At 39.7% G+C, this 27,698-nt stretch overlaps 2 protein-coding genes across 4 annotated transcripts; one reads left to right on the top strand and one right to left on the bottom strand.

The window, feature by feature from the left end:
• Window positions 1-521: 521 nt before the first annotated feature.
• On the bottom strand, window positions 522-25,003 carry LOC307024487 (KN motif and ankyrin repeat domains 1-like). 3 transcript variants are annotated; one of them, XM_079658638.1, is made up of 12 exons: window positions 23,057-25,003; window positions 11,453-11,556; window positions 8,097-10,679; window positions 7,615-7,767; window positions 7,029-7,134; window positions 6,754-6,894; window positions 5,408-5,495; window positions 4,747-4,966; window positions 3,643-3,785; window positions 2,767-2,967; window positions 1,421-1,519; window positions 522-1,335 (listed from the first exon to the last, which is right to left on the bottom strand). In XM_079658638.1, exons 2-12 carry the CDS (start codon window positions 11,487-11,489, stop codon window positions 1,276-1,278), a joined length of 3,831 nt encoding a protein of 1,276 aa, XP_079514764.1. In that variant the 5' UTR covers window positions 11,490-11,556; window positions 23,057-25,003; the 3' UTR covers window positions 522-1,275. The 3 variants fall into 3 exon arrangements, 2 of the variants coding, with proteins under 2 accessions (XP_079514764.1, XP_079514765.1); XM_079658639.1 differs by lacking the exon at window positions 23,057-25,003 and adding an exon at window positions 18,323-18,408; XR_013803909.1 differs by having other exon boundaries at window positions 1,302-1,335; window positions 2,763-2,967.
• Window positions 22,628-27,698, top strand: fbp1b (fructose-1,6-bisphosphatase 1b). Its single transcript, XM_079658640.1, has 9 exons — window positions 22,628-22,761; window positions 25,179-25,352; window positions 25,566-25,728; window positions 25,839-25,931; window positions 26,450-26,590; window positions 26,721-26,858; window positions 26,986-27,105; window positions 27,239-27,428; window positions 27,529-27,698. Exons 2-8 carry the CDS (start codon window positions 25,183-25,185, stop codon window positions 27,425-27,427), a joined length of 1,014 nt encoding a protein of 337 aa, XP_079514766.1. The 5' UTR covers window positions 22,628-22,761; window positions 25,179-25,182; the 3' UTR covers window position 27,428; window positions 27,529-27,698.

Below are 27,698 nucleotides of genomic sequence, written 5' to 3'. Positions count from 1 at the left end.
TCCTTATGAAAAGATGGGGAGGTGAAAGGAAACGAGTGGCGAATGGAGGTGTTAGAGAAAGAACAGGGAGGTAGGTATGCATGATGTTCAGTAAACGACCAGTCAAAATCGAAGGATCCAATGTGTTTTTAAACGGAGCAGAAATAGAACTAGTCCCCCACTTCAATTATCTTGGAGTCATAATGGACTCGAACTTGACTTTTAAGAAACATATTAAGAATGTATCCAATACTATTATTCAACTTGCAACATTTTAAACAAATTAGACCTTTTAAAACTGTCAATGCGGCAAAATCACTGTATGATTCTATCCCACATTGGATACTGATTTACAAACTGGTCGTTTGCTTGAGCCACAAACCTGAAACAAATAGAACAGTTGTACAAGAGAGCTATCAAGGTGTTTGACAGAAAGCCAAATTCATACCACCACTGTGCCATCCTTGAAACACACAATTTCTTGAGTTTTGACCATTTTAAGTCTTTTAAAAGTATGTGTTTTATTTATAAATGTTTACATTGATTTAAATATCCATCCCAAACACTGAAACCTTTATTATTATCAACTTTTATTTATCTTCTCATCCAAGCAAGAAAGTTGCGTTTCCAAAAGTTAAAATATTCCTGACAGTACATGTCACCAACAAGACCACCTTTAAAATGACAAAAATAAAACATGTTTTTTTACAACATATCATGCTGTATGATTATTCTATGGAAGTACAGATGCAGCAAAAGTATAAACTTAAATACAATTCAATCATAAAACACAAATAGCCTAAAATAAAAAATACGGATGTCCAAAGTCCCCCTAATTGTTTTACTTAATTGACAACATGGAAACAATTTAAAAGGAAATTATTACCTATGTTTGGTCATTTGCATATTTACTCTCACATGTCTATGAGTTTGATGGTACTGTATATGTTTTTGTATAATATTATAATACTATTTTGCATACATATATATATAATTTGCAAAATAACAATTATAATGATTAAAGAAATAATTGATTGTAAATATTAGATGACTGCCGGATACAAACATTAATTATCAACCCTTGTTCAGATGGATTAACAATAACTCTGCCATGCATATGTTACCTGCCCAGTTAATACATACTATGCATTGAATACATTTCAGAGAATAACTAGTATAAAGTCATTTAAATTAAAAGTTTGAGTAAGATACTGACACTGATAATTGCCCCACTGTTATGAAGGCTATGATACTCAAAAATAAGATCCAAAAAGCATCAGCCTTTGGGGCATCAGCTCATTCGAAGATGTTTCTGCCACCAGAGGAGGACAGAGAGCTGCTGTGACGAGCAGCTGCCTGTTAAAACATATAAACACAATACACGTTTTAGGGAAAACTACTCACAAATACTTTGTTTAAATGTTAGTTTGAACCCACTTACCCCTGTCTGTCCTTTGGAGAAGTTGGCATGTGCATAAAGGAGCACTGCTATGTCATGATGTCCTGCCTCCAGGGCAATGGACAGGGCTGTGCTGTCATCCTGTAAAAACACAAACACAATACATGTATATTGCTCATTGATGGCTTTAATGTACAATCTATTCATTTTGCAGCCCTATTATTTGGTAATACAGATGAGCTACATTCTTACCAGCTCTAGTCATTTCATCACATTTCATTTAACTCAAAGCGACCTACAGGCCTACCATCACAAATCTTGGGATAAAGATGGACCCTGAACTCGAGCTGGACAGCCAGATCAAGGCAGTAGTTAGAAACAGCTTGTTCCACCTCAGGCAGCTAGCCAAAATAAAGCCTTTTATAAATAGTGACCTTTTTGAAACAGTAATCTATGCCTTCGTCAACTGGCACACGCAAACACGAGCACATTCCCCCATTTTAGCTGGCTGCCCGTTCTTCCGAGGATTCAGTTTAAAACTCTTTTATTTACTTTGGCCTGGCCCTGCCCTACCTCTCTGAGCTGTTACACAGCTACACGCCCACCCGCACTCTCAGGTCAGACTCTCAGGTCAGCTGATTAGTTGCTCCTGAGGGTGCCAACAACTAAGTCTAAGCGCAGAGGGGACCGTGCTTTCTCTACTGCCGCCCCTAAACTGTGGAACGACCTGCCCTTGCTAATCAGACAGGCTCCCACACTGTCTGTTTTTAAGTCCCGTCTTAAAACCCACCTCTTCTCCTTAGCATTCGGAAACAAGTAGATTGTTGCTTTTATTTGCTTTCAGTGGTCTATTGTTTGTACTATAGCTATGGTTGTTTATATGTTTTTATTTTTATTTTGTAATTGTTACGTTTATTCTGGTTTGTTTTGTGTTTCATATCTTTTATGTGATTTCATACTTATTTTATGTTTTTTGAGCTGAGCTGTGTGATTTTATATTTGATGTATCTCTGTACAGCACTTTGGTCTGGAGGTTTTAAAGTGCTTTATAAATAAAGTTGGATTGGATATACGCCATGTTCACAGGACACATTTTTGGGCTTCAGTATCTTACCGCAAAACACTTCAACACTTCCTCCTGCAGAGGATGGTGATGGAACCACCAACCATTCTGTTGTTAGACAACTATTCTTCCCCCTGAGCCTCCTACATATTCCATTAAATACAATTGATTTGCCTTTGTCTCCTTGATATATTGAATGTTAACTCTGCTTTTATAATACTACATGGATGTGAAATGTAACACAAAGTGGGAATCCCTTAGTTTCAAAGCTTGAAGCCACCACATTTTTAGAGGCTGCCCGGAGGCGAGATACTGACTCACATACACTGTCATTCAGGGTGGCATCACAGTGGTCTTGTGCCAGCAGCAGTCTGACGATGTGGGCGTGTCCGTGCTCGCTGGAGCACATGAGCGCCGTGGAGCCCTCGTCATCCTGCAAGTTGACGTCGGCCCCTCGGTCCAGCAGAGCCCGCACCATGTCCGTCCTGCCGTGACTCACAGCCAGCATCAGAGCCGTCTGACCAGCCTGCACGCAGACCACAGGGTCAGACAGGAAACAGGGTTAATGATGCAGAGTTGGCAAATGTCAGACATTTCAAATATGGAATCACAGCTTGGTGGTGGAACCATAGAGCTCACACTTTCTCCATTCTTCACTAATTGAAGATATACACACATCAAAACATTACAGTAACACACAGTAATTCTTTATTGCATGGTTCTGCAATTTCCTTATATATTTTCCTTGATTTTGTAACATGCTACTAATTATGTCTATGCAAGAAATTGTAATTCATTGCACAGCCCATTGTCTTTATTTCACTTTCACAATTTCATGGAATTAGCCAAGATGTTTATGAAAACGTGGAAACAAATAAATGTATGAACCTAAAGTAGTTGTAGGACTTATTTTCATTAGTTCGCTGCTAACTTCCCTTAATACTTCTGCCCTTTATGACCAAAACCTAGAAATGGGTATTACATGTCCTTCTACGTAGTCTTAAATTACTCCTGAACTAAACTTTTTTAAACTTGCAGTAACCCTAGCAACCTAAAAAAGTAAAACACATCCAATTTTATATTATTAACAAGTCAACGACATGCTGTTTTTTTTATTTCAGAAGTACCCAGAACATTATTAGGGCCCATTGAGTGAATCAGCAGGGCCCCACAGCCCCTACCCCTATGAGAGCACTCTGACCTGGCTGGCCTTGGCATTGACGTCTCCTTTTGTGAAGAGCTGCTCCACAACTCTCAGTTCCTCTGGACTCTCCACAGCCGCGAGTGCAGCCAGCATGATGGGCGTGTACCCGGCTTTATTCTGGTGATCAACGTTACACACCTCTGCAGCCACGGTGGTCAATTGGCGAGAGTAGAAAAAACGTAGAGTAAAGCAAGAATAAGTAAGGATGAAAAACATTTAAAACCTTATTTATTTATTGCTTGTACTCGCAAAATCTTTCCTTTATATTGACTAAAAAGTTTAAAATTGAAACACTCCGATTGTGTCTTCTGACATCGAATGCACACTCATCAAGTGCACAGCCACAACATTACAAATATATTTTAGCCTTGCTCAAAGGGCCCACTCTCTACATAGTTTACATTTGAACTTGCCTACACGAGCCACATGAAGTGCATCCTGTAAAGCACAGAACTACCTTCACTAACAATTTCAGAAGAGGTTCAATTATTCATTTTATGCAACGTACTAACAATCTCTAATCATGCTTCTGAAATGTTCAAAAATAACATTGTATATTTTTGCAATAGTGGGTTAGTGTTTAGTTTGAGTTTGCTGATTGTTATGCTCCCATTCAACCATACAGAGGAAGGATCAATCTCTTTTGAAAAATGTAGCAAAGCTTTTTGATACAAATAAGTAAAAATGCTATATCCCCTCCATCAGAAGTGGATTTCTAAAGTACATCCTTGTATCTGTCGTAAATATTGTTATTTTCAAAACAGATTTAATGGTAAAACCCAACATATTTTGTCGCTGGTAATGCAGCAGCCTGCCAAATGTATTTCCTTGATCCTGTTTTCGCAAAAATCTATTATCCTTATTAGACTTTGGAGTTTGAAAAGCGTGCACCTGGGATAGGCAATAGCATACAAACAATTTCCTTATTTTAAGTCATTATTGTGAAAATGTGAGCTTTTTTGACTAATTTGTTGTATAAAAAACACCATATGATGCACTCACTTATTCACTCAGTGTAACCTAATTGCTCCCGCTATTAGGGAGCATACTGTAGATACACAGAACCAGAGCACTAATGCAACACCCTCTACATTGCTGTACCTGCATCAAGCAATGTCTTGACAATTGCAAAGTGGGAGTGGGACACACTGTAGTGCAGAGCTGTGTTTCCATTGCCGTCAGCCATATTAGCTATATGTTGCAATACTGAAGGTGAAATGACCCGAAATGCAGACAAGTAATCATCCATTGAGTCAGGAGTGGCTGTCTTTTGGCTGGATACAGAAAACCACTCTTGCTCGATTGTTTGTAGACAGTCATGCTGCAAAAGGACAAAAAAAGACATGAATGTGTTATTTGCTACTATAAAAGTCACCATAATTTAAAGTACTTTGAAGATAAAAGAGAAACTTCTTCTTACAAGAATGTAAGAGAAATAACGTTGAACTTCATTCTCTCTATTTGTTAACCAAATTATCCTGGCAGCAAGGAGCCTCTTTTACTCCTTTCAAAAATGTCATTCCTTTCAAGCGCGAGAAAAATGTAATAACAGAAAATGACAGAGCCGACACATTCCTGTGCCTTTTCTATCCAATGCAAAAGCCATTTCTTTTTTAAATAGTATGCTTGAACACACCCTGCCTTAGCATACCTCCGCAGCCATGCAGTGACATTCAATTCCACATGCACACACATTCATACACACATGCACATATAGTGACCTTCAACAGCCCTCAAGCTGAATATACTGAACAAAACATACCAATTCTCTGCTGGATAATGGTGGGTCATCACTCAGGTGCATCTTCAAGGCTTGACAAGCAGAAAACATCTTTTCACTTAACTTACACCTGAAAATAATTAAGGCTAAAGGTTACACAGTGTGAGTTCCAGTGTTCATTTTGGCAGCTGTTTTTGATTTAGTCTTAGTCTTAGTCTTTAGACAAAAATGGTTATTAGTTTTAGTCACATTTTAGTCATTTCTATCCTTCATAGGATTAGTTTTAGTTGACGAAAACTCAAAACGTTTTAGTCTACTTTTAGTCGATGAAAAATTACATTTTAGTCAACTTTTAGTCAAAATGTTTTCTCTCTTTAAACCAATTCAGTTAGGCAAATAGGTTTCTGACATTGGAATCAAGGTGACAGTATCAAGTGTGGAAATTCGTAAAGCAACATTTCACTCTCTTAACACTTTACTTGTGTAATATCTAGGGATGGGTATCGTTAAGGTTTTCTACGGTACTACTAGTCTTAACGATTATCGATCCAGTACTTTAACGGTATTCTTGTATTTACTTTTTGTTATTTTTTAAAGGGAAAAACTAACAAATTGTTAACCGAATTAATTGCTTTATTTAAATGTAAAATAAATGAAATATATACAATTACGTTAAAATATTGTACTGTACTTGAGTAAAATGTTGAGGTACTTCTACTTTACTGGAGTATTTAAATGTGTATTTAATAGCTTTAGTTACTTTACAAATGTGGATGAATGATGTGAAATCTAATCAAGTGTTAAATCAGACTTTAGTTCCACCTGGAGTAAATTCACAAGCTACCCTGCAGTATACAAAGTCCTTCAAACTTGAAGGACTCCAGCATGTGTCCCTTCTGAACGCTCCGTCCCCGGCAGATCTCTGTGTGCCGCTGCAGTGTCTGTTAGGCCCCGCCCCCCCGGGCCCGCACACAGAGAGACACAGGGAGATCGCTCTTCTGGAGTGAAGAGAGCGGAAATAATGATATTGCAAGTTAGAAACGTAAGATGCATTTTCACAGACAAGACGGACAATTGGGGAAAAATACCCTGCATTTTGATTGTCCGATAGTCCACCATTAACACCTTAGTCCCGTCTCGTCTCGTCAACGAAAACTAAATATACATTTCGTCAAAGTTTTCGTTATCAAGAATCTATTTTTAGCTCGTCATCGTCTCGTCTTAGTCATGTAAAAAAGGTCGTTGACGAACATTTTTCGTCATAGTTTTCGTTGACGAATTAACACTGGTGAGTTCAGACCCGAGCAGAACCCTTAAAGGTTGGACTGACATGTGCACAATGCTGAACAATATTGTTGTACTGAGATTTTTGGGCTTTAAATCATTACCTCTGTGAATGTGGTGTTTCAGTCCCTTTTGACCCCTTGTTGGAACCACCTTTGCCCTTCCTTCCTTGCGTTCCATCTTGAGAAGTTTCCCTTGAATTGTTGTTTCCCCTCTTTTCCACTTCCTCAGAGTTTGCATGCTCACTGGCACAACATTCGTAAGAAGACATGGGATCCAAAGGTAAAAAACGTACGTTTTAAGGGTAAAATATGGGAGTCAATACATAACATATGCTATTATACTTATGTCTTCAACAGTTTTGACATTAGATGATTACCCTGTGGTCACCCTCATGAATTTCATGCTCTTCCTGGTGCTGCTACAACCCTGGTCGCCATTTTGTTTCTTCATTACAGACCGCACACCGGGATAAGATGACCTGTCTAGAAACAATCGAAATCTTTACACACACCACAATTATTATTGTGTCATATGCACTGTATTTTATCAAGTACTCCAAAGACGCAGATATCCCTAGGCCAACCGAGGCAGGACGTACTGAGGATATATTCATTGTGCTTAATAGTTTCTTACCAATCTGAAGGCCTCATTTTAAAAATGGAAAGTTTCCTCTATAAACAGATGCTCCTACGATGTCACTCCATTTTAGACCCACTGCCACAGACTGGTATGTGGTACGAGACGCCCTCCAAAACCAGATATCATTCCAAACATTACAAGAGTATACCTCAAAAAGTAAACAGGCAGCGCCAAAGGCAGCCACTTCCTCTAAACCTAAATTAAGTTTAGAGTGGGCCTTGGGAGCTTCTTTCACACAGACATATGCTTACCCACCCAATGTTTACTGTCTTCATGTATAGATTACCTTTATAACACATAGACACAGACATGTGCATGTTTACCTTGCAGATTAGAGGATGCCTGTTGTTCCAACATCTGTATCATTCTTTTCACCTCTGAATTAGTGCCACTCTGTTGGCAGAATCCTGGGTTTGCTTGGTCCCACTTGGAAGAGTCATCTAAGAGTGGAGATGGACATAGAAACTCTCCGCTGACTGCAACAGAGAAAGAGTCTAATGTTGATGGTTTTTAATAGTTCCAGCACAATGATACAAACATTACAAACGTTTATGTTATTATAAAATAGTGAAACAAAGTAAATAAAGGTGTTTTTGGCCAGTAGTGCTACACTGTTGTAATCAGGTGGTACACAGGATTTGATAGACTTTCGTGATCAGGATTACAATAATTCAAAGGTTTGGAAAGCTATATGGTGTGCCTTGGTTTAATGCTATTTCACTGACCTGTAAGATGTGATTAAATGAGGAGGATACGCACATTGCTTTTTGGTCACATACATTAGCAAAGAAATCTGCAATGTTACCTGATGGCTGAGGACCTAAAGGATGGACTTCTGTTTCTCCTTGTGCTGCAGTTTCATTATTGCAGGACAGCTTGAAGTTGGCACTTCCTTGGCTACTGGGTTGTGGGACAAATCCTTCTCTCCTCTGAGGTTGGCCATCAGTCAGCAGGTCCCCATGCTCCCTGAGAAGCCATTGCATCTTCTCTATGTAATGGTTCAGCTCGGGGCCCCACTGAGACTGTGAAGATCTCTGGATCATCTGGCCAGATGCTCTGCATGAGACGGACAGATCCTGTATCCTCCCCTCCCCTACACCAATGTTCCTTGTCTTAATGGGGTCAGGTAGATGAGAGGGTCCAGAGGCCATATTCCGGGTTTTCAGCCCAATCAGGAAATGATCATTAATGTTTGTAAATCCAACACCAGCGTCTCGGGTTAACTTGGCGGCAGTCCCTGTTTTTTGGTTTAAGGCACTTCCTTGTATATTTTCAGTTCCTACACCAATAGTGCGAGTCTCTGGGGTACATTTGATGTCTTTGACCCTGTTGCCTACTGACACTGTCCTAGTAAAAGTCTGAGTGGTGTTGGTGTGCTTATCTTGGGTACTTAAGACAGTATTAGTGCTGGAGTCCGTGTTAAAGGCATGGCTGGTGTTGGTAAAGCGAGACACTGAACTGGATTCTGTGTTGGTACGCTGACAAGCTGTCTGAGGTGATGCCATGACTCCCAGATCTACTCCTTTGACTTGATCTGTGGAAATACCTTGAGACACAACTTCCTTTGCCTCGCTGACTATCACATCAACAGAACAGTCCCCACAACCCACTGAGCGATACTTAATCAGATTTTTCTTAGAACCCAGATTCTCCACTGGTATCTCAGTGTTGGTTTCTGCATCACATAACTTTATCGCATTTCCAACTCCCTGTGTGTTGGTAGAAATGTGGATCCCCACACCCTTTTCCATGGTCTCCACCCGCTCCCTGACCTCCCAGTGGCTCATGGGTTCTTCTGGTCCTGTACAAACACTCTTAAGCTCAGGCCCGTAACAAGATACTCCCACAGTCTTCACCTCTGTTTCCTTCCCTGTGCTGGCATCTTGGAGCTCTGTGTGATTTCCCACACCCTGGCTTGTGGTGTGGGGCTTTGCCTCAATGCTTTTGCTCTCAGTGCATGGTCTTGCAGAGCAGGCTTTATCAGCTCGGTTCCTTGCTCCTGCAACATGAAGCTCCAGTTTCAGACGACTCATCTCTGTCTCGAGAGCTGATTCCTTCAACTCTGCTTCCAAGTAACACATTCTCTCCTTCAAGGCACCAATTAAAAATTGTTGAGCATCAATCTCTGCTTCCCGTTCTGGGTATAGTCCAAGATTCTCTTCCGTCACTTCTGTTGCAATTGACCTCGTCTGTACCTGATCAGTGTTCACATATTTGTTTTCTTTAGTTGGTTTGGACAGGGTGATATCTATATCTTTATCAGTTACAGCTGCGACTGACTTGATAGCATTGTCATGTAGAGAGCTTTGGCCTTTTCCATGGATTGCTTGCAAATGTTTGTCCTTGATGGTTCTTTCCAATGCCTGCATCTCTTCAGTCAATTGCCTGAACTCCTTAAAATTGGTGTGGTCATTTCTCAATAATTCCTCAAGTTCTTCCTCTGTATTAATCGTGGTCTCAATGTCAGACTTTTCCATGCGATCGGCTCTCTTCCAGATCACACAATTGATGCCCTCGTTGTCACCTTGGTTCTTGAGCTGAGAGACCAGTTGCCTCTTCTCCTCCTGGAGGACTGAGATGTTTACCTGGAGGATAGGGATGATTGTCACCTGCTCCTCCAGCTCCTTCAGCCTCTGCAGAGCTACCACCATCTGGTCACGAACATGCTGCAGGTGCATGGGGCCGAGACCTGTCGCTGGTGTGGTTCTGCCAGAGCTCTGTGGACTCTGTCTTAGGCATCCTGTGCTGCCTCTACTGCCTAAGGACGAGCTAAGGTGGACATGCATATCATCTCCAGTGCTAGTGGGCTTGTTCCCATTGATGTTCATGTTATATGCACCCAGGCCAGTGAAGGGGGAGAGAGACCCATAGGAGCTTACCCCTCCAAAGCTGGCCAGTCGTTGACGGGGTTGGGGCTGAGGTGGAAGCTGTGTCTTAACCTCCTGTTCCAAGTGTTTTAAGGTCTCCATAATGGTATCTCCCACCACATGGCTTTGTTTTTGTGAAGGAAAAGATCTTGCAGCCGGCTGAGGCTTTGACTCTACCTGAGAGGTAGTGGGTCCTTCACCCCGTGAGGGTTTGTTATCCAATGAGGAACCATGTGGTGGAGGAAGAGGAGGTCGACGGCTGGTTGTAGATGACATGCCCAGTAGTCTTGTATCATCACTGCAAGATGATGACAATGATTCTGCAGAATACCACTGGCTGGATGAAGCGCTGGATGATTTTTCTGCATTGTTGATGGCCACTTTTGGCCTCCTTTTAAGGCTTAGCCGCTTAATGTTGGCGTTGTTTTGGAAATGGTCCACACACTTGATGTAGTCCAAGTCCGGATGATAACTGTAGTCAATGCCCAGGCAGTTAGGAGCACACTCTTTAGTGCTTTGACCTGTGATTTAAAAACAAGTTAAAAACATTTCCTGCTTTGTCTCTTTAGTTTTTTTTAAAGTAAGTTTTGAAATAGACAATGCATTTACAACTGCAAAACTACTTATAATAAAGTTGGTAATTGTTTTAACTCCCAATACTGGGAAACAGAACAATTAAAAATACACTTATTACTTAAAAAGCTTAATGCTATATACTTCTCCCCTTAGTTTCTTTTTCTTTACTTACCTCAGTATTATATTTTCAAAAGCAACCATCGAGCGAGTCTAAAGCCTTCCTTCTATCACCTCAAGATGTTTTTGAATATAAACTCTCTGAGCCTGTCCCACAAGAAGAGGAGGGACAGAGGAGGAACTTCTAATTTTGTAGACGCTCTGTTTTCAGTAGTAATTTCTCTCTAAATGGTATGTCTCTCTACATAGACTGAACCCGCTCTATAATTACAATTCAACTCTCCCTCAAAAAGCCTGACCAGACTCTTGGCAGGTTTTCTCAACCACAGACATCTTCCAAATATTTCAGCAAGTAAACATACAAAAATGAACAGAAATCTTTTGCACTTGAAACAGGTAAAAATGCATATACAATACAATATGTTTTCTTTCTAGTTGAGAGGACTATGTGTTATAGTGTCTTTTTTATTTTTTTTATTCCAATACAACTCATTCAAATAATAGGAATAATGTGTTGTGTGCATTACGAATAACATAAAATTAGAAAATTCACATAGAGAATTAGAAATCATTCTATTTTGAAATTAGTAATAATAGTTACCTGACACATTTCTCCAAATGTAACTGCCTTGAGCCATTTGTGTGATTCACAAAGTATCAAAAATGAAGGGATCCTTTTATATCCAGCTTGGAATTTGAATACATCTGCATAAAAAAAAATAAGAAGCTTAAGCATGCTTCACTTCTTGATAATTAGCTTTTCCTGTACATGTATTGTCCTACTGCTTCCCTCATTCAATCTCTCTGTCTCTCCCAGCCTGAGTCCAGCAGTCAATAACAGCTTCCATTAGAATGCTTACATATAGGAAATGCAATACCAGGCCATGACACATTATAGTTAATTCTGCAAAAAGTACAGTGAGACAAGGGCTAAGGGCTTAGTGCACAACAGTGACTCACCGCATTACAATGCCATATCATTTTTCTCATCAGTAAGCAGTACCTTCAGTTCTCAGCACATTTAGGTTTTAAAGAGAGCTACTAATGCATAGTCTGTAGGCCTGTCAGTGTCTTGTAAAGTACACATTTGTATTACCTTTATAGTAAGTCAGTTACATATGCCGGTCAAAATATGAATAGTAAGGTAGTTTTGAAAATAAGATACCATGAGATGGGCAAATATAAATTAGGTTGTTCCAGCAGCAAAAGCATTACGATTCAACATAAAATATAATTAAAATAGAGCTAGAATGTCACTGTATATAAAGAATGTATACAATTATCTTAGAATACACGGCTGTCAACATCACTATGGTTTCACTTCCTGCTTTTTTATCCGGTTATCAGTACCAGTCTTCTTCAATTAAACATGAACACTGACATATAACGTTAAGAATATGCATATTATGTGCCAGTAAATAAATTCCCACTTCAGCTGGAAATCAGGCTGTCTCCACACGGGCATTTTAATCTGAAGCCTGAATGAACAGATGATATCAAGCCTCAGGCAATAAATCCAATATGTTTTAACAAGCTCTATTTGGATGCAGCCACAGTGACCGAAAGTACTATTTCTGCTGCTCTCATGTTATAGAGTGACTTGGGAAAACTCATTGTAGGGAAGCAGATTGAGGTTTGCAGCTAAAGAGACAGAATAAATAGTTTGGAAAAACAGAACATGGAACAAACGGATGAGGTACGAGTGGATGAGAAGGATAAAGAAAGACACAAAAAGAAATAGTATATTAGGAGTACATTTTAAGGCTTTCGCAGTCCAAATTCTCATTACATCATTCATTTACTAACCTAAAATCTCATTAAGTACTTAACTTAAATTAAGATAAAAACACACCTGGGTTACATTCACTGGTATGCAGTCAAATAGTGTAGTGCAAAATAGGGCTTAGCAAATAGGTATTATTTTCAAACCAATCTTTTCTTTGTCTTGTGAATAACTAGATACAAAAATAAGTGTGTCCCGGGCCAAAACAATCAGAAATAGCAAAGGCCTCAGAAAGTTTGACTGCAAAAACCTTAAAGGTCCCATGTCATGCTTTTCCGGTTATTACCCGTCCCCTTGTGTGTTATGAAGGTTTTTAAGCATGTTAACGGTCTGCAGAGTCACAAACCCTCAAAGTACACCCTGTAAATCTCTAACACAGAAAAGACCTGTCTCTGCTGCCCAAGAACGCCTCATTGGAGCTCCAACAAGCCGTGGACAGAGAGTGAATATACATACTATACAGAGATGCTGTATGAGAAACCAATGTGAGTTTGGAAAATTGCACAATATAAATCTATTCTAGTAGACCTCAACAATGGCATTATGATCAGAAGAAATGGCCATCACATGGGACCTTTAATGTCACATATATTGATATTAGGGATGGTCAGACACACATTTTGATGGGACCCACACAAGAGCAAAACAGTAGTGGATAAGAAAGAAACACCCAGTGTACACACAATATATCCTTGGAAACTTAGGATGGTTACCGGTGGTGTAGTGATCGTTGGACGAGGGGGATCGCCGTTCCCCCACTTATTTGGACCACCCATTTTTTTGAAGGATGATTTTTTTTGAATAGTCTAATAAATATAAAATTATTGCCAGTGTTATCAGTTGCAAGTGTGTATTTGTTGTAATAATGACGAAAACATAATGCATTTAAATTTCACAGTAATTTTAATAAAAACGTAGCTCAAGCATTTATGCAACTTGATTTGAAGCATGTGTGTGTGAGGGGCAGCACCGCGCGTGTGTCTGTAGGGTCGGTGACCAGAGGCCTGTACTACGAAACCGGTTCAACCTAACCTGGATATGTTTGAGTTACCCGGCTTACCTAATCCAAAACAAACGCGCTCTCGCTAAACTGTCCTACGACGCTGGTTATCAACTCGTTAACTCAAGCCAGCTTTGCCCTATCTAGTTAGGTGCCCGTTCACATGAAAGGGGTGGTATTTGGAGCATTCGACCAATCAAAAACATGAACAAGCGTACTGACAGCGCAACGCATCATACTTCCTGAATGAAAAGTCAACTATAATTAGACAAATATGAAGTGTGCGGAATGGCTCTGTTCACAGTATTATATTACCATTGATATTATCCTGTCAATTCTATCAATTTGTCAATACGATGGAACTTTAATATATTTTTTTAAATACTGTTAGGAAATACAGTACTATATGATTTCATTTATATCACATGTTTTTTATCAGTAAAAGTGAGTAAATATACAATATTGCCTCTGAAATGCAGTGATTATATTAAAATTAAAAAGGTGTATGTTAAAAAACAAATGAAGGCCCTTCCTTGAAGTCATAACTGAAATAATTGATGCAATTAACATGCAAATAGACATTAAAATATGATTTGAAGGCTGTTAATGTGTTTAATTTGAGTTTTACATTTTTAAATGACGTTGCCATGGCGACAGATCACTCGCCATCATCACAAACCTCAAGGTATCATTATATTACCGGTATCATTATATATTAATAATATTATTATTATATTAATATGTTAATATATATATATATATATATATATATATATATATATATATATATATATATAATATGTTACAAAAGTTGAGAAGGAGGGGCTCCCGCCCACAGATAGGCTTGTTTGAGACAAGCGAGACCTGCGCAGACCATAGGCTCGTTTGAGACGCGTTGCGGCTCGCCTCGAAAGTAGACGAGAATAGCCGATCGCAGCCGGGGGAGGTCTCAAAAAGCTCGCCTGAAGTCGGACAGCTCCGAGTCGGCTTGTTCTTCTTCTTCTACTTCTTCGCCTTCTTCTTCTTCTTCTCTCAGTTTTTTGGCGGATTGCAAACCACTTTAAGGTGCATACACCTCCGGAGTCGGCTTGACTCGGTTTGCATTATAAAGAATGCACACATGTGTTTAATCGTTAATGTCAGATATGTACTAAGTAAATACATTTGTTCCTGCTCAAGATTAGATTCAACTATATTGTTATTGCACATATTACAGGTACTGAGACAACGAAATGCAGTTTAGCTTCCAACCAGGAGTGCAACAAGCCGTAAAGTGAAAAGTAATGTACACAATCTATAGAATAAAATATAGAATGAATTGAATGATGAATAAACAGTGAGGGGTATGAATACACTAGATATACACAGCAGCCTGTGAGCATTATGAACAGTGTGTATGAATATGCTAAGATATATAAAGTATGAAAACGGTAAGCAGTGCAAGTATAGTATAACATATATAGATATTAATTTCATGATGATAAACATTGTGGAACAATGATGAAAAATGTGAATGGAAGTGGCGACGTAAAACTGACACAAAACAACAACAAACTTTTGCCGAGCCAATGGAGAGCTTCATCAGCAGCACGGGGTAAAAACCACCAATGAGCGCTCAGCTCGAGATACCAGCGAGTCGTTTCCCATCAAGCATTTCGCCTCCGCAGCCCGTGGAGAGGAACTGCGGCGCCTCGCCGCGCCTCGCTCTCAAGGCTGCGGGCGTCTTTGTCCCGCGAGATTTCAACGTCTCATGTGAGCGAGCCTCCAGAGCAAGTCGGACAAAATGACTAACCATCATGCAACGCACGAGCAAGACGTTGATCGAAATTGCGCAGGTCTCACTTGTCTCAAACAAGCCTTATGACTTGAGAGCGAGGCGAGGCGCCGCAGTTCCTCTCCACGGGCTGCGGAAGCGAAATGCTTGATGGGAAACGACTCGCTGGTATCTCGAGCTGAGCGCTCATTGGTGGTTTTTACCCCGTGCTGCTGATGAAACTCTCCAATTGGCTCGGCAAAAGTTTGTTGTTGTTTTGTGTCAGTTTTACGTCGCCACTTCCATTCACATTTTTCATCATTGTTCCACAATGTTTATCATCATGAAATGAATATCTATATATTTTATACTATACTTGCACTGCTTACAGTTTTCATACTTTATATAGCCTATCTTAGCATATTCACAGACACTGTTAATACTGCTCATACTGCTCACAGGCTGCTGTGTATATCTAGTGTATTCATACCCCTCACTGTTTATTCATCATTCAATTAATTTTATATTTTATTCTGTAGATTGTGTAGGCCTACATTACTTTTCACTTTACTGCTTGTTGCACTCCTGGTTAGAAGCTGAAGTGCATTTCGTTGTCTCAGTACCTGTAATATGTGCAATAACAATAAAGTAGAATCTAATCTTGAGCAGGAACAAATGTATTTACTTAGTATATCTGTATATACATTAACGATTAAACACATTTGTGCATTCTTTATAAATGCAAACCGAGTCAAGCCGACTCCGGAGGTGGCGGTATGCACCTTAAAGTTGTTTGCAATCCGCCAAAAAACCAAGAGACTCAGAAGAAAAAGAAGCCGACTCCGAGCTGTCCGACTTCACACAAACTTTTTGAGACCTCCCCTGGCTGCGATCGGCTATTCTCGTCTACTTTCGAGGCGAGCCGCAGCTCGTCTCAAACAAGCCTAATATGTTACTTTTGTAAGCACACAACACGGGAGTCGGGACGTCACGTGCCTCAAAGGTTGAGAAGGAGGGGCGTTGAGGCTCCGACCATGTTGAGCTCCCGCCCATGTTGAGGTATTGCGCACTGCATTGAGGGGCTTCTCCTCTCTCATTCCCCTGATAGGTGGAGAATTGACCAATAAGTGGAGCACGAAAGAAATCAAATCTCAATCAGTCTGTATCAGATCCGTTACAGCCCCTTTTTTAGAGATTTGGGTATGGAGGAAAAGAGAGGGTTGTATTTTCTGACACTTGGTGACTTCCTTGACACACCGGAGACACATATTCATGTATAAAAGATGTACAAGAGTGCATTTTGTATGATAGGTCCCCTTTAAGTAAGCTTTCTTAATGCTAATGTTATAATAGTCAGATTGCTCTGAAGATGGGAGGTGATATTCTATTCATTTTCACGTTCACACAGTCAGTGATTTTTGCCGGCCGTCTTTCTTGCCGTCTTTTTCAACGGCAGTTTAAACTGTATTTCCTTTCTCCTGTAATATGACTTGATCGCTTTAAACTCCGTACACTGAGCTCTGATTGGTCAGCAGGCGGTGCTTTCACTGAGTTGATCTATTATCCTGGAACCTAACCTGCTCCAGAGCAGGGGCCTATACTACGAATCAGGATTTTCGTTTAGCAAGCTAACTTCAGGGATTTCCGGTCCTACGAAGCTGGTTAACTTTTTGGCGGGCTAGATAACTTATGCTGAGCGGCTAGCCTGCTCCAGAGCAGGATAGGTTCCAGGATAAGAGATCAACTCAGTGAAAGCACCGCGCCTGCTGACCAATCAGAGCTCAGTGTGCGGAGGAAATACAGTTTAAACTGCCGTTGCAGGAAAGACGGCCGGCAAAAATCAACTGACTGTTCTGACTATTATAACTATTATACTATTATTATACTATTATGTTAAGAAAGCTTAATTAAATATATGCCACAACATAAGTAACCGGATCAAAGTAACATTACGTAGCCTACAGTCCGCGGCACTGTGAGTGCAGACGTCGATGTGTCCCATCATCATTCATATCACATCATAATGTATCATATATTTCCTTATCTGAGTCAGCTTCTTGAGCCGTATATGGCCGTGCAACACTCACAGTGTCACATATTGTATGTAAAAGTATTATTTTAAGCAACACATTAAGTTGACGAAACACTTGAGTCAAATGTAATTAAAGTCAGATCGTGTCTTAGACGGGCAGTGATATCATAAAACTGTTAATGTACGTATTCAAACACTTTTTCTTTTACCAGCTGTATTCACCTTGCAGGTGCAACTATGTGGCTTTTATCCTGGATAAAGTGTTTAAGTCATGGATGTTTAAAGTTTAACTTCTTCATATGTCTAATATTATAGTTGACTTTTCATTCAGGAAGTATGACGCACTGCGCTGTCAGTACGCGGCTTTTCCATGTTTGTGATTGGTCGATCGCTCCAGATACCACCCCTTTTATCTGAACGCGCACCTAACTAGATAGGACATGGTGGCTTGAGCGAACGAGTTGATAGCCAGCGTCGTAGGACAGTTTAGCGAGTGCGGCTTTGTTTTGGATTAAGTCAACCGGATAACTCAAAACATATCCAGGATATGTTGAACTAGGTTCGTAGTATAGGCCCCTGCCTAGCCGTTCAGCATAAGTTACCATGGAGATCTAGCCTGCTAAGAAGTGAACCAGCGTCGTAGGACCGGAAACCCAGAGTTTTCCCTGAAGTTAGCTCGCTAAGCGAAAATCCGGCTTCGTAGTACTGGCCTCTGGTGTCCCGCTTTGTGCGGGACTGCACACACAGCATTTTTATCATTTGTCCCGCGTCCCACAAATTGCGCTGACAGGCGAGACAGGCCCACAGAGGTCCACAGTGGGCCCCGTCCACCCAGTAAAAAAAACCCCACTACACCACTGATGGTTACTAAAAATAAGAGAAGAAATAAGTTAAAAAAAAAACCTTGGTTGAACTGGTGAAGAAATTTCCATTAAGAGGTCAAGAAAACATTGATTTGCCTAGAGGGGTCAAAAGTCCACGACAGACCGTTTCCGGTCTTGCGGAATAGAGAGGCGAAGTCCGTCCCTTTCCGGGGGACCTCCATGGGACCTTATTTCGGAAAAAGTATCTGTTGAAGTCAATGGCGAGAGAAATATTACCTTTCGATCCCGTTTGAACTGTGCCACAAATTACACATATGATGTTTGTCAATTTAAAAGATAATTTTGCAAGTCAAAAAACGTGTCGTAAAACTGTGAAGTAACACTTTTTTTTGTGTGAAACCACTCAATGAACTACATCTCCCGTCTCGCACCACACACCAAGACGGCCGTCACGTTGGTACATTTCACTTCTTTCTTTCAGAATGAGGCGAAAAGTATTAAAAGAGGTGAAAATCACTCCAAGTCTGGGCATGTTGAGAGCTGTACATACACAACAGGGGAGTTAGTCGGTTCCGTTAGAGCCAGCATGCGGGACCGGGATTCTGGATTCTTTCTAGTTGCGTATGTTTCATAGTCTTATATTTCAACAGTTTTACGACAAAATGTGACTTTTTTGACATCGAAATTATTCTTTAAAGATTAACTTCCAGGTTAAAGACACCTGTGAATAAATGTGTAGGAAAATGATGAATACACTAGATTTTCAAAAAAATATACAGAAATATACACTACAGTGACATCTGGCGTCGTTTTTGTAAGAAATGTTCAGTTCCGCATAAAAAGGCCTCGGCACGTGATCTCCCTTGTGTGACGTAACACGGGGGACACAAGGGAGAGAGCGGCCGGTGTAACGTATTAATAAACATGGATCCCAATGCTAGTTTCGACACAGAAGACACAGAAGAAGTTGAACATGAATATTCGAATGCATATGATGGACCACAACCTTATAATTATGAGCCGGCTAGGCGTCCAAGAAACCAGGAGCAGCCAAGGATTAGAATAAATAATGGCCATCGGAGATAAATTGACCGGCGTTAGCTACAGAATGTTAGCTAACGTCACATCACAACATTGTAAAGTTAGCTATCATATATCAGGCTATAACTAAAGTAGCATTGATAATATAGTAACGTTACTGGCAGGACTGTTGATACTGATCCATAACAGAAACTAAAGCGCAAGTATCAGCCGTATCTCGCGTTACCTAATGCAACTCCACACTACGGTGCTGTGTACCGGAGGAGAGACGCGAGATACGGCTGATACTTGACGATCTGGCGGAGAAAGGTTGTGGAGCTTCCGTTGATATGTCGTTGTAAATGGCTTGATGGAAAGCAGGTGTGTAGTTGGACTGCGGTCAAGCCAGCCGTCTTTCACTTTTGCGTGGTCAAACCAGCCGCCCCTTTATTTCGAGTGCGCGATCAGTTACAGGTTTACGGTAATGCAATAAAACAACCCTGGGAAGCTGGATTTCAAAGTAAAGGATGGCATGTGGTTCATTTCTATTATTTGCGATTGAGGAACAGGGTAATTTATGAGAATAATTTTAGGACTTATTGCTTCATAAACTTGTTGTACAAATACTATGAACTACTTTTACTGTGTACTTTTTGAGAATGGCAAAATTCCCTCCAGAAAACAAAAATGAGCATTTTTGTCAACTTTAATGTGGTCTAAAAAACATTTCTTCCATAAGTAGTTTATGAAACTGCCATGTTTGTACTTAATACTTCTTAGACTACTTGCAAACATAATATGAACTACTTTTACTGTGTACTTTTTCAGTAATTTGAGTTTCAAAGTCCCCTCCAGACAACAAGAAGGAGCATTTTCGTCTAACTTTGACGTGGGATAAAAAACATTTCTTCCATAAGTAGTTTATGAAACTGCCATGTTTGTACTTAGTACTTCTTAGACTACTTGCAAACATAATATGAACTACTTTTACTGTGTACTTTTTCAGTAATTTGAGTTTCAAAGTCCTCTCCAGAGAACAAGAATGAGCATTTTTGTCAACTTTAATGTGGTCTAAAAAAACATTTCTTCCATAAGTAGTTTATGAAACTGCCATTTTTGTACTTAATACTTCTTAGACTACTTGCAAACATAATATGAACTACTTTTACTGTGTACTTTTCCAGTAATTTGAGTTTCAAAGTCCCCTGCAGACCACATTAAAGTTGACAAAAATGCTCATTCTTGTTGTCTGGAGAGGAATTTGAAACTCAAATTACTCAAAAAGTACACAGTAAAAGTAGTTCATATTATGTTTGCAAGTAGTCTAAGAAGTACTAAGTACAAACATGGCAGACTCATAAACTACTTATGGAAGAAATGTTTTTTAGACCACATTAAAGTTGACAAAAATGCTCAATCTTTTTTCTCTGGAGGGGACTTTGAAACTCAAATTACTGAAAAAGTACACAGTAAAAGTAGTTCATATTATGGTTGCAAGTAGTCTAAGAAGTACTAAATACAAACATGGCAGTTTCATAAACTACTTATGGAAGAAATGTTTTTTAGACCACATTAAAGTTGACAAAAATGCTAATTTTTGTTCTCTGGAGAGGACTTTGAAACTCAAATTACTGAAAAAGTACACAGTAAAAGTAGTTCATATTATGTTTGCAAGTAGTCCTAGAAGTATTAAGTACAAACATGGTAGTTTAATAAACTACTTATGGAAGAAATGTTTTTTATCCCACGTCAAAGTTAGATAAAAATGCTCCTTCTTGTTCTCTGGAGGGAATTTTGCCATTCTCAAAAAGTACACAGTAAAAGTAGTTCAGAGTATTTGTGCAACAAGTTTATGAAGCAATAAGTCCTAAAATTATTCTCATAAATTACCCTGTTCCTCAATCGCAAATAATAGAAATGAACCACATGCAGGGCCGTGGGAAGGGGTGCTGAGGGTGCTGCAGCACCCCCTGGTGGATGACAGGGGATCTGCACTTCTACAAGATATAATAGGAATATAATACCAAAAAAATGAATTTTCAGCTTTGATGTAACAACATTCATAATTAAGTAAAGATAACACCCTTTTCAGCCTGGTTACATTTGCCATTTGTCCTGTACGATGGGCGCTGTAGTGATGAAAGTGGGGGATGTTGGCTTATCAGGCGCCCGCAGCTCACATTCAAAGTGAGAGAGATAGAGAGAGGGGGTGCACCGGTACCGGCGGGGATTGTTGTTAGCTTCTGCTGCACTAACGGATATAAGAAGCTGTTTCTACAATAATGTGGAGGGAGAGTTCTGTCCTGTCAGACTGAGAGGTTCAGTGAGGTAAAGGACTCTGAGGGTTTAGACAGTTCACTTTAGTCTAAATTATCTCAGTGAGTCTCAAACGTATTGATCACAATTATGTAAACAAATATTTCCAAGGCACACCTTTATAATTATTAGGATAAATAAAAACAGGTTTGAAATCATTCCAATGTATAGCCTACTATAGGACAGTAAACCAAAAATATTGTTTAAAGTTGGAGAGATTTAAAAATATGCATAAATAAATAAATGTTAACTGGTAAAATAAGATATGAATGAACAACAAAAATAAAATAAGTTACATTTATTTGTTATTGGCTATGGTAGGTTATTGAAAATGTTCACATACTTATTTGATTAATAAAATGCAAACCGATCTTTTTCATATGGTTGTTTTGAGTTGTACCCCCTAGATCAGTCTCTAGTAATTGGGCGCTCAAAGTGCACCAGATTGAAGCATTTTACTTTAAAATGTTAAAAAAATCTTCCCGGGGGGGCACCCCCGGACCCCCTGACGATGTGAAGTCCACCCCCCCAATTAAAACATGTTATAATACTAAATACATTTGAAGCCTTTTTATATAAGCTGTCCACCATGTCAATATTTTTCTCTTTTCATAGTGTATTGGTCTTTTGTAGAGGTTTTTCATTGCCAGCTAAAATATTGCCTATAGGGCAGCACATTGGTCAGAACCAGCCCTGGTGTCATCCCCACAGCACCCCCCATTTGAAACATGTTCCCACGGCTATGACCACGTGCCATCCTTTACTTTGAAATTACTCCTTTCCCTCTGAATTCCTGCCCTTATGTCTCGTAAAACATATCAAATCCTGCATTCACTTTTTTTAATTGTAATTTTCAAGCAAGTTTAAGCATAAATGTAGAAAAAATAAAAACCTGCAAGATGCTTTTTAAGGTTGACAAACATCATATGCGTAATTCGTGGCACAATTCAAAAGGGATCGAAAGATAAGTTTTCTCTCTCCATTGACTTCAATACATACTTTTTTCCGAAAAAAGGTCCCATGGAGGTTCCCGGAAGGGGAGGGACTTTGCCTCTCCAAAAATATTCTCCCCCCCTCCCCCACTGCAGGCGGTCAAGATGTCTTCATTAATATTTCGCTTGAGAATTTCAATCCACCAAAGCGTTACTCAATGTTTGACACTCAGAGAACCTTCTGAAACAGGTATGTACGCCTGTTCCTAAAAAATATAAATTACACTGATTAAGTCGAAAATTACTTAATGACCCAACATTTACCTACACTGAAATTAGCTAGGCTTAAAATTGCTTAAGCCTGACGCCTTGTGGTCACGGTGAGATAAGATAAACCTTAACAATGGTATCATCATTTTACAAAATACTTTCTTTGCGGTGAACGGAATACTCTATATTGTTTTTCTGTTTAATTTTGGAAGTTAGCACGCATTCACCTGTTACCCTACGTTAGCTAGCTAACAACGTGATGGGATGCCACTTACCTTTGCAGGGGAAGGTAACAACAGGTTGGGTGATGAGAGACTATAAACATAATGTATCAAAGTATCAGTTGCAAAAGTCGGGTAGCATGTTTAAGACATACATGCGAAAGCGAGGATATTTGTTTTTCTCTTTTCTTCTTTATTTCTGCTTTGGCTGTGAAACTAAATAAGTTTGCAGCAGTGGGACAGCTACTGCGCATGTGCGGAGAGCTGTCACCATGCACAGCAGGCTCCTGGGAGTCAGGTGATGAAAACTCCTCAGTGAATTATTAATGATGGCTTTCCTTCTATTGAATCGATTACACAGCTACACACTATGATTTTGTCTCCATTGTCGCTGAGGCATATTTTTTAAAACGTTCTGCAGGCTTCCCTCCAGGAGAAGGGCTGCTTCTGTTTTGGCTAAATGTAGTCTAAATCAATAATTCAATTTTTTTAGAATATGCATTATGTTCTTACACAAACTCACCCAAATGCTTACACTCTTACTGTCCATTTACCGTAATCAAACATCATTACTTAGATATATTTTATAATGTTTCAATAATGTTCACCTTTCCTTCTTGAAGCTATCCATGGATTCATTCCTCTTACTGTATGACTACAAATGGAAATCAAGTTGATCGATCTCACATCCTGTAGTAGTAGTAAACCTAGATCATAGGCGACCTAGGGGAAGTGGAAAGTGACTGTCTTTATTTGCAGAGGATTACAAAACTGAACTTCATTAGTGAGCTGCAGCAAATTGCCTGATCCCTAAAATTTGATCTTTTGTAAGCTGCACAGCGACATCATGTGGACACAGTAAAGAAATACATTCATTATACCATTCATAGTCTACCACATTATTTATTGTAAAGTGTGTTGGGTTTAACTAGTAAAATAGTACATTGTAGTGTGACTTCTGTTTCGTCGTTATAAACAAAAAAGTATAGCTTTCTTATTGAACTGTTTTGGATGTGGGACTCATTACACCAGCTTCTCTTTTTGTAGCTCTCGCATACTGGTCAACATTGTTATCATTACCTGAAAGAGCTGTGGTTGGTGTGTGATTCTCCGTCATTCATGACCTCATAGTTATGGCGAGGACCATGCCTGGTATTAAGTTAAGTTCAATGTTCAACTGCAGCTTTCTGTTCTGCAACAGCTCTCTGGTATATTTAATCTAAGCCTATGTTTTATGTGAAGTAACTGCATGGAACATGTGAATACAATACAGACAGAGACAGTCAGCAACGACATACATGCCACTGACGCAACAGAGACAACATGCACCACCAACACCACCGTCTGTCTATATTAACTATATTTTGATCAGCACATGTAGTATTAAAGGGGTTATATAAAACCAGGTAGGGTAGACAAGGACAGTGAGTCCCATGATTTTGAACTTTACCCTTCTTCAGAATCACGCAGGGAAGGAATGTTTTGAGAAGCTATGGTAGTGTATTCAGAGTGCTGAGTTAGTCATGTCCAGTACAAGCTGTGCACCACTTTTTCTAAAAAGGTGTTTTTGCGAGGAACCTTTGTTGTGTTAGTGTCTGTTTATGTTGAGCTAAAGTCTGTTAAATTAGCTAAATAAATCATGTTATTATTATTTGTTATTATATAGCATTCAAGGAATTATATGAAAAGCATGGAGCTTTTGTTGATAGTCTAGGTGATTAATTGTATATAAACAGTGTTTCTGTTAAAAGCTTTTCAAATAATATCATCCTCGTGTGTTGAGGCTTGGGGTAATTTAAAGTGTAAATTCCCTCAGTTTTGGTTTAATAAAGTGATTTTGTTCATTCAAATGTTGCTAACAATTTATATTTAGTTTCATTATCTTCAAACGGAACAATGCAGACTAATATCCACCTATCTAGAATCACACTATGTGATTGAATCAGGCTCAGGCCATTGCTACTTGAAAACAAATCACTATCTTTGAACTTTGCTCTTTAAACCTACAGTTACAGAAGTGATCAACCAACCACTCACTGTGAGAAAGGACACTTTTGATTGGTGCGAAGAGTCGCACACCCCCGTCCCTTCCCCTATCTCAGTTCTAGAGTCCACTTTTTTAACTTTGTCTACGCTCACCTATTTAACTTGAGGCATTTGGTACCACACCTGACAGCATAATGACTGACAAAGGAGCGTTCGATACCAACGTGCTGACCCTCACCAGGTTTGTCCTGGAGGAGGGCAAGAAGGCCCAGGGGACAGGTGAGCTGACCAACCTGCTGAACTCCATCTGCACAGCCGTCAAAGCCATTTCAACTGCTGTCAGGAAGGCTGGGATCGCAAACCTGTGAGTAGCATAAGTTACTGTTTTCATGTTGGGAAGAATGCACAGAAAAAATGCATGGGTGCTAATGTGAATGTAGATATGAGGCTTTCCCATTCCCATTGGACAGATTATCTAGAAGGGGTACAGTATAGATGTTCTGTGTGCTTTGAAATTGCATCTAAATGTATTTAGGCTTTGATCTCTTCAGTCTTTTCCTCTTTCTTCTCTTGGAAGATATGGCATTGCTGGAACTACCAACGTGACAGGGGACCAGGTGAAGAAATTGGACATCCTGTCCAATGACATGGTCATCAATATGATCAAGTCCTCCTTCACCTCCTGTGTACTGGTGTCAGAGGAAGATGAGAAGGCCATCATTGTAGAACCAGACAAGCAGGTATTCAATCCAGACATGCTCATCTTTGCAAATATGTGTCTTGTTTCCTTATGTATTCAAATAATTTCTCCTCCTATTATTGTGACATTCATGACATTATTTGTTGACAGGGAAAATACATTGTGTGCTTCGACCCACTGGATGGTTCCTCAAACATTGACTGTCTCGTCTCAATTGGAACAATTTTCGGCATCTACAAAAAGGTATTTTACTACGATACTGCATACTGATGAACACAGTTATATAATCAGCCAATTGTTTTATATGGGAGGCATGTGGCGCAGTGGATAGAGCCTTGGTGTTGGGATCAGGGGGTCACAGGTTCAAACCCCACTGCAGTCAGCATGTCGTTGTGTCCCTGAGACACTTCACCCCAAATTGTTCCTGTGGGGATTGCCAACAGTATTGAGTATGTAAGTCGCTTCGGATAAAAGCGTCTAACAAGTGACATGTAATATAATGTGGCATTCAGTTATATTATATTTGGATTTTCCCAGAGTTTGGCAAAATAAGAGAGTCTAGTGTTGCAAGTAATTTAATTTACTCAATGCCTGTACTTTTCTTGAGTGTTTCCATTTGACAACACTTAATAGCAGATGATTGTACATTTAACTCCACTCCATTTATCAGACATATGAAGTGACTCGTTTTTGTAAGATATCAATGCAACCGTTATGATATTCAATTTTGTGAAAATATCAACCAAAATTCCTCTTGGTAGACCACTGATGGTGAGCCGTCTGAGAAGGATGCCCTGCAGCCTGGAAGAAACCTGGTGGCAGCTGGTTATGCTCTGTATGGCAGCGCCACCATGATGGTCCTCTCCACCGGGCAGGGAGTCAACTGCTTCATGCTGGACCCTGTAAGTTGTACTGTCATAGATGGCATCAAAAGTGTTCAAATCATTCCTTTTATGTTAATTATTTCAGTTTGCTGTGTCCTTATTCTGACATTTTCAAAATCAAAATCATTTTCTTGTATTTTTTTTACAGTCTATTGGTGAGTTCATCCTGGTGGATCGAGATGTGAAGATTAAGAAAAAGGGAAAAATCTACAGTTTGAATGAGGGATATGCTCAGCATTTTTATCCGGATGTGTCAGAGTACCTACAAAAGAAGAAATTCCCAGAGGTAAAGACAGTCACTGTTGCATTGAAACACTATATTATTGCAAAGGCATACAATGTGGAATTTGCAACAATATATTTTGTATATAAGATAACATGCTGACTTTCATTTTTACATCTTTGTTTTCTAGGATGGTTCTTCTCCATATGGCAGTCGATATGTTGGTTCGATGGTAGCTGATGTTCATCGTACTTTAGTGTATGGAGGGATCTTTTTATATCCTGCTAATACCAAGAGTCCAAAGGGCAAGGTAAGCCTTGGAGCGGATAGGAATGGAGTTTTTTAAAGAATAACTTCAGATCATGTGAAGTTGAAGTAAAAATCTAAACTTGTTACGATTCTTTATATCAAGTCCTTCATATGTTTTGCTTCTCTCTTTGCAGCTGAGGCTGTTGTATGAATGCAACCCCATGGCCTACATCATGGAGCAGGCAGGAGGCATGGCCACCACAGGGTCCATGAATGTTCTGGACATCCAGCCCACCAGCATCCATGAGCGAGTCCCTGTGGTTCTGGGATCCCCTGATGATGTGCAGGAGTATCTTTCCATCTGTAAGAAGCATAACAAATGAGGTATACAACTGACGCAAATGTACACAGGATTCTTTACAACAGGCATTATCAAGCAAACAGCATGGTATCATTTATCATTGTCTCTGTGCTTCTTTGACAGACTACAATCACAATCAAGCGGCTCAATCAGGATATTCATTGTAAGGTGCTTTCTACTAATTTCCACAAATGCACCTCACTGGGCCTACTGAGCCTGCCTCACAGTTGTTGCTGTAGTGTTATCTGTAGCTATACCCTGTATTTTTTTTAAATAAAGGTGATTGAAAAGAT

This window comes from Notothenia rossii (genome assembly GCF_949606895.1).
Source record: "Notothenia rossii genome assembly, chromosome: 11".
NCBI classification, from domain to species: Eukaryota; Metazoa; Chordata; class Actinopteri; order Perciformes; family Nototheniidae; genus Notothenia; species Notothenia rossii.
This window is presented reverse-complemented; position numbering and strand designations above follow the sequence as displayed.